Source organism: Pagrus major, chromosome 6 (assembly GCF_040436345.1).
Source record: "Pagrus major chromosome 6, Pma_NU_1.0".
Taxonomy (NCBI): Eukaryota; Metazoa; Chordata; class Actinopteri; order Spariformes; family Sparidae; genus Pagrus; species Pagrus major.
In genome coordinates this window covers 2,969,423-2,981,962 of record NC_133220.1, presented here as the reverse complement: position 1 = coordinate 2,981,962, position 12,540 = coordinate 2,969,423, and the positions used below count along the sequence as shown (strand labels likewise).

The following is a 12,540-nucleotide window of genomic DNA, read 5'->3' as shown; positions in this document are numbered from 1 at the left end:
TTTGGGACATTTCTACTATAAATATCTCTAACGACAGTTAGCGGCAGGTTGGCTTCTCACCGTCGTCAGTTAAAACTTTGAGGAAGTGGTTCTGGTGTGAAGTTCGTCCTCTGCCTTCAGCTTCAACATGAGGACATCTCTGGATCTTTGTGTTTGTCTGCTGACTCTGTGTGTAACAACACTTGAACAAACCGGTAAGAAAGGTGATATTTATTAGTACGTCACGATCTGTAACTTCCACTGTAGCGTAGCATAACAGCTACATGTTTTATAGGAGGCACCACCGTGTGTCTGGTCGCTACGTTATTTATTATTTTAATTCTGCTTAATTCTCCATCGTGTTTTCTGTGTCGACTCATGAACTAATTTAATCTTTTGTTCTTTTCAACTTTAATCTTCCTTCGACTTAGTTTCACTTTCGTCTGACTGTGCTCCAGCCAGCGCCCATGTTTATTTGCCAAACACACTTATTCAGTGATCACAACTAGATCAATTCAATACTGAATTACAGATGAATAGTTATTTGTTATAATTCATCATTAATAATTATTAGACATGTTATTGGCTTCAAACTGGGACTTTTCAAAAAGCTACTAACAGCAAATCAGTCGTGATGAGTTCATGAAGGTTTTCTAGTGTTTCCCACATGATTTCATGAGACTATGGTGGGTGGACCTCGGACCCTTTCAGTCAGTACTGGAGCATCATAAATTATGTGATCATAAATTATGTGATCATAAACAAGAACGTTCAGAAAATATCAAATCTTAAAATAATAAAGTGTAACACTGCTTTGAGCTTGATGCCTGGTGATGAGTCCAGTCATCACAATAGTGCACAGCTATGACTGTACATGAGAGATCTGTCATGCTATTAAGAGACGTGAAAATATTTCTGTGTTTTGGATCATAATGAAACTGTGGTGGGCTGCTTCGGCACTATACTGAGCAACTGGGCCGAGTGAGAATGTGCCAAGCTGTTTGATTTAGCCTTTTACATTTGTGCTCACTGTTAGACAGCAAACACACTTTTTCAGTGATCACAACTTCAAATGCCTTCACTTAATTCTTGGTGATTTCTGTTTATACAACTAAACAAGCAAAACTTGATCAGCAACATTTAACAGAATCACAGACGCTGAGCTCAGATTTCAGCCGAGAGTCTCATGTTTACAATATTCTAATCTTAATGAAGAGAAATGTGTTTGTGTTGTGTTGTGTTGTCTCATCCGCTGTGATAATATGCACATGTTTCAAACTGTAAACTCTCTGAGTAAGAAGTCAGAGTGTAAAGAAAGGCTCCAGGTTGTCCAGCGCTGTGAATATCTCTCTGGACAGTGTGAGGGTCTGTCAGCTGCAGTGCAGCAGGTCAGAAGCAGCTCCAAACACATCAGAAAATATCTCTCTTCAAAGGTTCAAAACACAGTTTTCATATCCAGGTCATCCAGGTTTGATGATGTCATCACTGAAATAACACAGACTGATTTATCAAAGCTGTCTCCTGAGGGAGAATATTTCAGGAGGTGTGATGTGGAGGAAAACTTAAAGCCATAAATCATTTGGTTACTAACTACTGTGATGTAAACTGGTGTTTCAGAGCAAATGTTTTCACCTGACGGCTCCGTTGAACATAATGATTAAATTTACTTTATTTTTCAGGTCCAGGTGTCAAAGTGGTCGTGAAAGAAGACAGTGATGCTGTTTTACCCTGTTCCCTCAGCAACAAGGAGGACATCACAGGAGAGATCTTTCACTGGAGGAAAGATGAAAGTCAGAAGGAGGTGTTCTTCTATGATTCAGGCATTCATTACAATAACGACCTCACAGGTCAAGATCAGCAGTTCAAAGGTCGAGTCTCACATTTTCAAAATCAACTGAAGAATGGCGACGCCTCCATAAAGATCAATAATACGACGGTGGCCGACAGCGGGAGCTACAGCTGCTTTTTTCCAGGTCTTCAGCCGAGACAAACATTCAACATTGAGCTTGTTGTTGGTGAGTGCTTTCATTAAACAGTTAATGTGCTGTATGACAGGCAGTCATAGTCACATGTTATTAGGATACAATAAAGGTAACTGTATTCTGTTAGTTACAGAAAAAGAAGTAATCAGATTACTGATACATTTGTAAGAAATAGGGATTATTGTCAGGTTTACCATTTTAAACAGTAACAGTAATCAGTAACACCCCCAGGACTGAGTGCTCAGCTCCTCCTGTTCACACTGTGACTCATGACTGCATGAGTGAACAGTGTGGGGCGGCTGTGGCTCAGGGGTAGAGCCAGCTTCCTGTTATCGAAGGTCGCTGGTTCGATTCCCCTGGTCTGCATGTTGAAGTGTCCAAGAAACTGAACCCCAAAACTGCTCCTGATGTGCTGGTCAGCACCTTGTATATATGAATTACCGTAAGTCGCTTTGGACAAAAGCGTCTGCTAAATGCCCAAAATGTAAATGAACAGTGTGACTGTATTGAGTTCAAGAGAACTGTGACGTATGTGGACACCACCACCATCATCTGCCACCACAAAGATGAGAGTTCATATCAGGAGAACATCAACAGTCTTGCACAGAGAAAAATCTACTGCTCTACTGCTTCCACCAAAATTAGCAGGTCAACACAGGTTTTTAAACGCAGGTCAATCTGCTACAAATCACCTATTGACCCCATTCCCACTTCACGCTGGTCAAGGCAGCCCGTCTGATTTTTATCTGAAGCATTACGTTGTACGTCACTGAGGTCACGTTTCACATCACGAATGCGCCGTAACCAGGGAACAACTCCAGTTAAAGTAAACACAAGCAGTAGGCAGCATGGAGGCCGTGACGATGTCATGTTGATCACCGGTTTGTGTATTTTACTAAAATGTATTTTACAAACTCAACGCTGACTGAATGATTTTCGAGCACCTGCACATCCCAAATTCCTTTGTAATTAATGTGGCAACACCAGGTGTTGATAACGTATCATCACTTTGCGTGGCGGGAAAATACGTCAGAATTTAGCATGTTCACCCAGGTCTTATGTCTTAGATCAAAGCTGAGCTGAGCCGAGGTGATAAAAACCCATGTCTACTGCAGAGACGGTTGACGAGTGTAAATGCAGAGTTCACTCATTCCCATTGCAAACAAAAGCCTGATCTTAGTGGGTTCAAGTTGGATATTTGACCAGTGGGAACGGGGTGAGCAGATTCCTGAGACAGATCCTGGTCAACTTTTCCAGAGGAGCAATAGAAATCATCCTGACTGGAAACATCCCATACTGGCTGGTTGGATCACGGCCCTGGACAGGAAGGCTCTACAGCGGTTTTCTTGTCTGATGCATCTTCTCACCCATTCAGTTATCAGATGATAGTTTAAACATGCAGCTCCCTCATTAAATATGTGGCCTTTGATGCACAGAAAAATGAATCCATTAATAACATGTAACAAGTTCATAATCTCACCCATTCATTGTGCAAAAAATAATGTTCTTATTTATCTTTCAGAGCCGATCTTGAAAGACCGATCAGGAGAAATCCCAGGTGAGTGATGATGTCACTGATCTCTGCACCTGTAAGGTGTGCTACAACTCTCTGTGCCTCAGTATCACTCAAAGGTTTTGATACAGTGACTCCGTGTAGACGTGTTGTTCTCACAGTGCAGCAGGTTGACATGAGCAGAGGGACAACCAGCAGCTGCAGGTTAACAGACATCATGTCAGCTGATCGCTTCAGTGAATCAGCTTTCATTTGGTTCTTTAGTCATAAAAGTCTCCACAATTATTTTATTAGATGAAACATCAGAAGCATTTTAACCTTCTGCTAAAAATGTGTCAGATTAATAACTGAGAACTTTCTGAATCCTCACTACAGACACACATGCATGATTATAATGTTACTGATCTCTACATCTGCAGTGTTTATCAGCTGTTGAGACACAAACACAAAGTTCAGTCTGATCTACTTGATTTTTTTTTTTTTAATATCCCTTCTAGTTCCACAATGGGGAAATTCTCTTTATCACTCACATTACACACACAAGAGATGAGTGAGGGGGCTGCCACATGCACGGCGCCCAACAAGCAGTGTTAGGGGTCGGTGCCTTGCTCAATGGCACCTTGGCAATGCCCAGGATGTGAACTAGCATTCTCCATTACTAGTCCACATAACACTTTTTCTGGTCCAAGTGGGACTTGAACTGGCCACCTTTGAGTCCCCAAGCCAAGTCCCTATGGACTGAGCTATTGCCGCCCATTGTTCAGTCCAGCTTCTGTTGTGACTGTTAACATCAGACTGTAAATAAACCATGATCCAATCTGCCTTTTTCTCCAAACCCAAAGATTTTCAGTTTACAATGACATAAAGTAGAAAGTAGTCATGTTTGGTCAGTGGTGATCAGCCTTTTCTGACAAAAAGTCATTTTCATTATTGAAAATAAACTCTGATTAGATGAAACTATGGTCAAAACAAAGCTGATCTTCTGGTTACATTCCCTGTAAAGAAACAGAATGAGGTAGTCGCTGTCTTTCACATCTTATTACATGCAGACCTGCAGACTGTGCAGTCAGGGCAGGATTAGGTGAAGACATCAGCACTAATAACAATCACCAGGCAGAAATGTTGGACTGCTTTCCTGATGTACTGCTGTTTCCTATTCCCCTGAGAGGAAGAGACGATCTCTTTGGCTAAGAAACGAGTTTGGTTTCGATGTTACTGTGTAACACACCAAAAGTTTGGAATTGGTCCTGTAGATGGCCTCAGCAGGCAGCTGCACCTCTACTGCAACGTCAGGCTTTTGGGGCAACTCCGACTGTGAAAGTTGAGCGAAGGCTACGGTTACTTTTCCCATTGGAGGAATTGAGTTGCTGCTATTAGATCTGTTTTGTTACTAGAAACTCACGGGAAAAGTCTCCTCTGAAATCTCACGAGGTGATCACCTCAAAAGAGGCTAAAATGCTGGTGTGTAGTTGAAGAAGTACTTCACTGCTTGAAAGATGACCCTTGTGTAAAACTGGGCTGTCTCTGCTGCAGATGATGGAAATATTTTAGCAATTTTAATATTTATTTAAATGTTTCTTGGCCATTTTCCCCTCAGTCACATTCTTTTGAAAGCCATCCACAAGCTTCTGGCTGAATTTTTAACCACAACTAAGAATTGGGGAAGTTCAACTAAATTTGTTTCAGAACAATGCTGAGCTCTTTAGACTTTCCCATTGTAGTGTTTGAGTCTAATGACTGCATCAAACAAGTCCTATTAAAATGGGCCGGAAAAGTTACAGTTACAGTTAAAGTTACAGTTAGTTATACTTGCTATCTCACAGTCCAGTAGTAAATGCTGTGCTGCCCTTAATAAGCTGCTGTTTATATTGTGTTCACAGGTGCATTTACAAAGCCATACGTCACCACACTTGATAAAACAAAGGACTTGTCGCTGCTGCAGTGTGAAGTTCTAGAAGCTTCTCCAAAACCTAAAGTCGAGTGGCAGGACAGCACTGGAAACATCCTTCCTGCTGAGGAGCCTCAGGTCTCAGAGAGAGGAGGCAGCTACTACGTTACCCTCAACACCACTGTGACCAAGACAGGACACTACCGCTGTGTAGCCACACAGGAGGACATTAGCCATCAGATTTATTCTGAGACCTATGTGCATTTAAATGGTGAGATTTCTTTCCTGATGGTTTGGTCATCAAATCATTTTCATTGTTCACGTTATTAAATTTACTTTTATTTGTTGTGTCTGCAGAGTCTATGTTCAGGGTAACAAACATGATATGCAGCAACATTCTGAGTTTTACATTAACTTCTTGTGATATGTTTCAGAGGATTCATCCAGAGAAGTGGAGCAGTGGAGGTCGGCAACTATACTCCTTGCTGTGGCTGTTGCAGTTTTACTTCTGGTTGCTGCTATAATGGGCTGTATATGTAAGTTTATATCATGTATTACACCAACATATCCATCATGTGCAGACATCAACATTACAGATACATTGTGTGATACAATCACATCCAGACAGTTTGTTTCTGTCTCCTCAGATTTGAACCCTTCTGTTTATTTACATAAAAGTTAATCACTTAATTCACTTAACTTCCATCAGACAGACCTCTGAACATCACCCACTCATGTTCTTCGTATAGTTCACAAGTGAACATTTGAAAGTGGAGGCTCTACATCCTGAAGCTTTCTGCTGATAAACACAATTGAGACAAACAAAAAGGCTCATCTAGATACAAATTAATACTTTTTAAAGGGGAACTATGTCGTTTTGAGGATGAAATTAAAACTCAGAATTTTAATATTAAAATATTAATGAGGCAATAATGCAAGTGAATAAAGAAGCTGTTCTCAGAGGAAAATAAGGTCCCAGAACACTGTTTGAAGGTAGAAAGGTGGCAGGGTCCGCCACATATAAACAAAGTAAAACAGTATAAATTGTTTATTCAGTCATGAAAACAAATCAGTCAATGAAGATCTTTCTCTTCTGATTAAAAGTCTTTCACAAAACTACAGAATGCTCCTTTAATCCAGTTTATCATTTAATGAATGATGCTTTGGATTAACTCTCAAAATGGTTTGGTAAAAGACATCTGACTGCAGAAACGGACTTAAAACAGACGCACTGGACTCGTTTTCCAGATCTGAAGCTTTAACACTTCTGGTTTGAATGTTGTAGGTCTGAATATGTCAGGCTGTAACCTTTAAAGGGACAGTTCAACACTTTAAGTAAAACCCTTATCAGTATTATATTCAGGAGGTGGTTAGCTTAGCTTAGCATAAAGACTGGAAGCAGAAGGAAACAGACTAAAGTTAGAAATACACCTTCAGCACCAGGCTAACTGTTTCACCCTGTTTATGGGTTTGATGCTAAAGCTCGGCTAATGGCTTCCTGATTCCATCAGACTCCATATTGATAATGAATGAATTGATTAAGTTATGAAGCCAAAGAGCTGAACATGTTCTGGTATCAGCTCTGTGACTCACAGCTGTTGGTGCTCATTATTAACACTCAGGTGTCAAAGTGCTTCATTTGGCAGCAGAGTGAGTTTGAATTGGATGTTTATAATAATCCTAATATGTAGTGATGAAGCTGAAATCATGACGTGTCATTAAATGTGAGACGGTGATCTAATGTTATGTTTGGTGGTCGACCTCAGTGTCACATTGAACATTGAGATTCTTCTGTAAAACAACGAAAGTAAAACTGAAACCGCTCAGAGCAACTTTTCACTCTCCATTCTTGACTGTTTGAAAACAGACTTTTAAAAGATGATACAAACATTAAAATCTGCACCAAAATCATTTCTGTGTGATGTAAAAGTCGACTTTCTGTAATGTAAACTTTTGTTTTGTTTTCTGCAGATTGTCATCGCCAGAAAATTCTTTCATATTGTCGGAATATTATGAAACGTAAGTCTCCTCTCAGCAATGTTGGTTCGTAACAAATTACATTTACTCCACTTTCAGAAAATCCCTCAAAACACACCTCTTCAAAACTTCTTACAATCACCAGAGAAGTTTGTTCTCCTCCTCCACTTTCTGATATGTTCCCTTTACTCACAGATTAATTTTCTTTTGTTGTTGTTTCCTTTGTTAAGTGACTTTAGTATCTAGAAAAGCACTATACGTTTAATGTATCATCATTATTATTTACATTACATATACTTGAGTCACTTTTTTGAATAGATTGTACTTTTCTGAGTAGTTTATTACAGAATACTTTTACTTGAGTAGATTGTCAGCTGGTCCCAGGTCTGCTGCTGCTCTGTTATCTACCACAGCCACGCCTCCACATGACATGAAGCAGGATAATGACTGAAGCTACAGCAGGAGTTTGGCTTTCTAATAACGCTAACCGCTAATATTCACAGACGCATTAACAACACACAGTACAATGAGCTGCAGAGCATCAGAGAACAGAGCTGACACTGAGCTGACAGAGAGCAGTAAGCATGGCGGCAGGAACGAAGGGTGCAGAGGTGCTGCAGCTCCCCTAAAACAAGGCGTTATTAAAAACACTGATCGATAGGAGTGATCAGACTTGTAGCAGAGAGACAGAGAGAGAGAGAGAGCTCATATTTGGACGAGCAGGAAAGAGGGACAGAAGTGTCCACAGGACTTAAAAACTGTTGTTGATCATGAAGCGTAAGATTTCTCTACAACTCTGTGATTTGTCAGTCAGGGTCTCTGTGACCAACAGGAAGATCAGCGTTATATTCGCCCCTCTCCTCTATGAAACGTCTGTATCCTCACTGAGCTGCATTATTATAAACTATGAGGCTGTTTATTCAGGCAGTAACGTGCGTCTCTGTTGAGCCGGTCAGGCTGAAACCTTTAACAGTTCAACTCTTTAAGTAATAACATCACCAGTATTAGACTCAGGAGGTGGTTAGCTTAGCTTAGCATAAAGACTGGAAGCAGAAGGAAACAGACTAAAGTTAGAAATACACCTTCAGCACCAGGCTAACTGTTTCACCCTGTTTATGGGTTTGATGCTAAAGCTAAGCTAATGGCTTCCTGATCCCATCAGACTCCATATTGATAATGAATGAATTGATTAAGTTATGAAGCCAAAGAGCTGAACATGTTCTGGTATCAGCTCTGTGACTCACAGCTGTTGGTGCTCATTATTAACACTCAGGTGTCAAAGTGCTTCATTTGGCAGCAGAGTGAGTTTGAATTGGATGTTTATAATAATCCTAATATGTAGTGATGAAGCTGAAATCATGACGTGTCATTAAATGTGAGACGGTGATCTAATGTTATGTTTGGTGGTCGACCTCAGTGAAACATTGAACATTGAGATTCTTCTGTAAAACAACGAAAGTAAAACTGAAACCGTTCAGAGCAACTTTTCACTCTCCATTCTTGACTGTTTGAAAACAGACTTTTAAAAGATGATGCAAACATTAAAATCTGCACCAAAATCATTTCTGTGTGATATAAAAGTCGACTTTATGTAATGTAAACTTTTGTTTTCTGCAGGTTACCGTCAGATAAAAACGCCTCCTCCAAATGATCCAGAGGAAGACTCGAAAGGTAAGTCTCCTCTCAGCAATGTTGGTTCGTAACAAATTACATTTACTTCACTTTCAACAAATCCCTCAAAACACACCTCTTCAAAACTTCTTACAATCACCAGAGAAGTTTGTTCTCCTCCTCCACTTTCTGATATGTTCCCTTTACTCACAGATTCATTTTCTTTTGTTGTTGTTTCCTTTGTTAAGTGACTTTAGTATCTAGAAAAGCACTATACGTTTAATGTATCATTATTATTACTTACATTACATATACTTGAGTCACTTTTTTGAATAAATTGTACTTTTCTTAGTTTATTACAGAATACTTTTACTTGAGTAGATTATCAGCTGGCAATCAACATCAATGGAACAAAATGAAACTTTGTCTTGTGCACAAAGAATAAAGAACTTCTTCTATAACCTGCTGAATTAACGACAAGACCCAAATAATTAAGAATTCATCATAGTGAGCGTCTCAAAAAGTTGATAAAGTTTGTCCAAACTCAACAACTTACAAAACTGAGTGATTTTATAAAGGAGTCTGGTGAGTTTCTCTCCCTTTTCATCCTCTTCTCTCTCTCTTCATCTCCTTGCTGTAGTATGTTGGTGTTGTAGTTTGCCGTCTGTTGTAGTGCAGGACGTCCTCTAATTGTTGTTAATAACTATTTAATATAAGTTTTACTTCTACTTGAGAACTTCTTTTTGGCCACTCTACCCACTGAATATGTATTTCTGATTCTGCAGTGAACTGTCCCTTTGAGCCAGTTAATCATCTGACATGAGATACTTCACAGTAGCCGTTTTTATATTGGACAGCAATCCGCCAATTTGGCTGTCCTTTTTGCGGCTAGGTCCGTGAATTTAGACAGACCGCGGCATATTGGGGGTCTGTTTTGGTCCGCCAATATGACGCCTCGTAGGGGAACACTTTTTGCCGCCTCCATTGCTATGTAAATCCAAGGCGTCGATGTGCCGGCATTTGCTGAACATGTTCTGGCATCAGCTCTGTGACTCACAGCTGTGATTGCTCTGTGATCATTATTAATAGTTGAGTTTGAAATAGATGTTTATAATAATCCTGACAGGAAGTGATGGAAGCTGAAATCTTGACATAATTAAATGTGAGTCAGTGATTTAACAGGTTGAGGATTTATGTTTGGTGGTCGAGTTCAGAGTCGTCTTTAAAACACACTGACTGAAACCATTCAGATAAATCTTTCACTCTCCATTACTGACTGTTTGAAACAGACTTCAGAAAGATGAAACAAACATTAAAATCTTTGTTGTTCTGTTTAATATAAAGGTTGATTCTGCGTAATGCATACTTTTGTTTTCTGCAGGTGACCAGTGACCAAGGAGCTGAAGAGTATTCTCCACACCGTTTTTGATACCTAGCCTACAGATACACAGCCTCGTAAAACTCGACAACTCTGATATCAACAAAGATTTAACACGTTTCACACAGATCGTTTTTATTACAGCGGTTTTGTGTTGATTTATTGAAACATGTACAGTCGCTGTGACTCAACATGATTGTTTCAGAACTCTGTATTTTTTGCTTTTAATGTTTTATTTTTTGTATTTTAGTTACTTGATATAATATCTTGTTTCTTCATCCCACTGTCTTCCTCATTGTATTTACAGGTCACAGGTTTTATGAATGATCGTAATGATTGTTTCCAACATAAATATTTAATCATCTCCAAGAGGTCAAAGAGTGGAACCAAACCCTGAATCAGGTGACCTGTCTCACCAGAAGACCCCTGGTTCTTGGGCTTTATTTAAAATATATAATGTAATGTGACCATGTAGTGGCTTTAAAAGGACAAAACTACAGCTGGATCAATTAAAAATAACAGGACAAAGAATTCTGGAAGAAAGAAATTGGGTCTGAAGGAGTTAAAGAGTGTTTACAGGAAGCTTCATCAGAAAACACTGATGTCCTGAGTGGTGATATTATTATAGAAGAAGTTAAAAAGACTGTAGGAAAAGCTTAAAGAGGAGACCTGGAAGAGAAGATATTAACATCTCAGTGCCTGGCAAATACACATTCATCATCAACCATCATCAGAACCAGATGTTTTGCATGTTTTGTAGGCTTTCAAAAGGCTTTTGATGAGCAGCTGGATTGTAGAAATCCAGACCTTGTATAGTTTCCTCCACCAAGGACGTTATGATGTCACCTGTGTCTGTTTGTGTGTCTGTTTGTGTGTCGGCTGGTTTGTCAGCAGACTTACACAAAAACACATCTCCATGAAACTCAGATGGAGGATGTGTCTCGGCCCAGAATAGACCCCATTAACTTTTGGTGTGGATCCGTATGAAGGGTTTTCTCACTTTCTTAAATATCGTATGTTTTTTGACATTTTCTTTAATTTCTCAGGGAACAATGTGCAGATCTTGATGAAGACAAATCAGGCAGATTTAGGCAGCTGGTATCTACGAGTGAGGACAAAACTAGAATTGTCAATAATACACTTGTGCCTGTTTTCTTGACTGCAAAGGCTTTTAAATGGATTTATATTGATTAACTTGGCTTTAAATGTTTTGGCGTGTGAACAGTGAAAATCACTGGTGGTTTTTTAAAAGACATTCAGTCATTTACTGTCTGTACAGGAGACTTGTACAGTTTTGTGTTGGCTTTGTAATCATCGATGGTCTGAAGGTTCAGTTTCTTTATTAAATGTAAATGCTGCACTTTGTTCCTGCCTTGTATATAATTGTATGTAATTAGTTTTTGAATAGATTTTCCTTCAGTCACCTGATGCAAAATAAAGGTTGTTGAACTTTAATAAACTGAATTAAGCCCAAAGGTTGAGACTGTGGTTGATAATCATTTCCTGTTCATTCTCATTGAAACTGCATCAGTTACTTTACACTGGACTCTTTGGTCAGTGGTGCAGGAAATACTCAGATCTTACAACACAACACAAAGAAACTCCTTCATGATTAAAGTCCTGCATTCAGAGTCACTAAAGGAAAAGTACAGAAGTAGTAGTTTAGTTTCAAAAGTAAAATGTCCCTTAGGACCAGTAAATGTTGTGTTATGTACACGCACTTTCACACCCACACCTACATGCATGGGCACGCATACACACATGCACGCACGCAGATATGCACGCACACACACACACACACCGTCCACATATGGGACCTATTGTACAATCTAAGGTTGAATATACAGTAACTTTTATGTTCGGGCTGGTAAATACAGTAACAACAATCCTCAGCAAAATCCACCAACACACTTCATAGAAGAGAATAAAGGTTTTAAATAATAAGTGGTGCCGAGGTTACAGCTGTACATAAACAGTCATGTAGAATATCAACTGCCTCATTGGCACATATGTTTTATGTGCAGCCTACAATATAAGCTAATAAACAAAGACAACTAAGTCCAAATCAAACAGTGCGTCTCACGCTCTGCCACAGCTGAGCGACCTCCCGCTGAGTTCAACAGACTCTGCAGACTGTTTCACCAGCAGGCTGAATGACAGAGTACAGGTTTCACATCGACCTGGCGCCAGCGACTTTCAGTGACCATTTGAA

The 12,540-nt window shown here is 39.6% G+C and overlaps 2 protein-coding genes across 2 annotated transcripts in view; one reads left to right on the top strand and one right to left on the bottom strand.

Annotated features, from left to right (window-relative positions):
* Nucleotides 1-12,540, bottom strand: part of LOC140997860 (CD276 antigen-like) — a 106,112-nt gene that overhangs the window by 24,184 nt on the left and 69,388 nt on the right. The window lies entirely within an intron of this gene.
* Nucleotides 50-12,540, top strand: part of LOC140997848 (butyrophilin-like protein 1) — a 174,489-nt gene continuing 161,998 nt past the window's right edge. Inside the window, exons 1-3 of the mRNA XM_073467902.1 lie at nucleotides 50-194; nucleotides 1,659-1,994; nucleotides 3,484-3,519. Coding sequence (XP_073324003.1) covers nucleotides 128-194; nucleotides 1,659-1,994; nucleotides 3,484-3,519 — 439 coding nt within the window. The 5' untranslated portion in view covers nucleotides 50-127. The remainder of the gene's footprint in view (nucleotides 195-1,658; nucleotides 1,995-3,483; nucleotides 3,520-12,540) is intronic.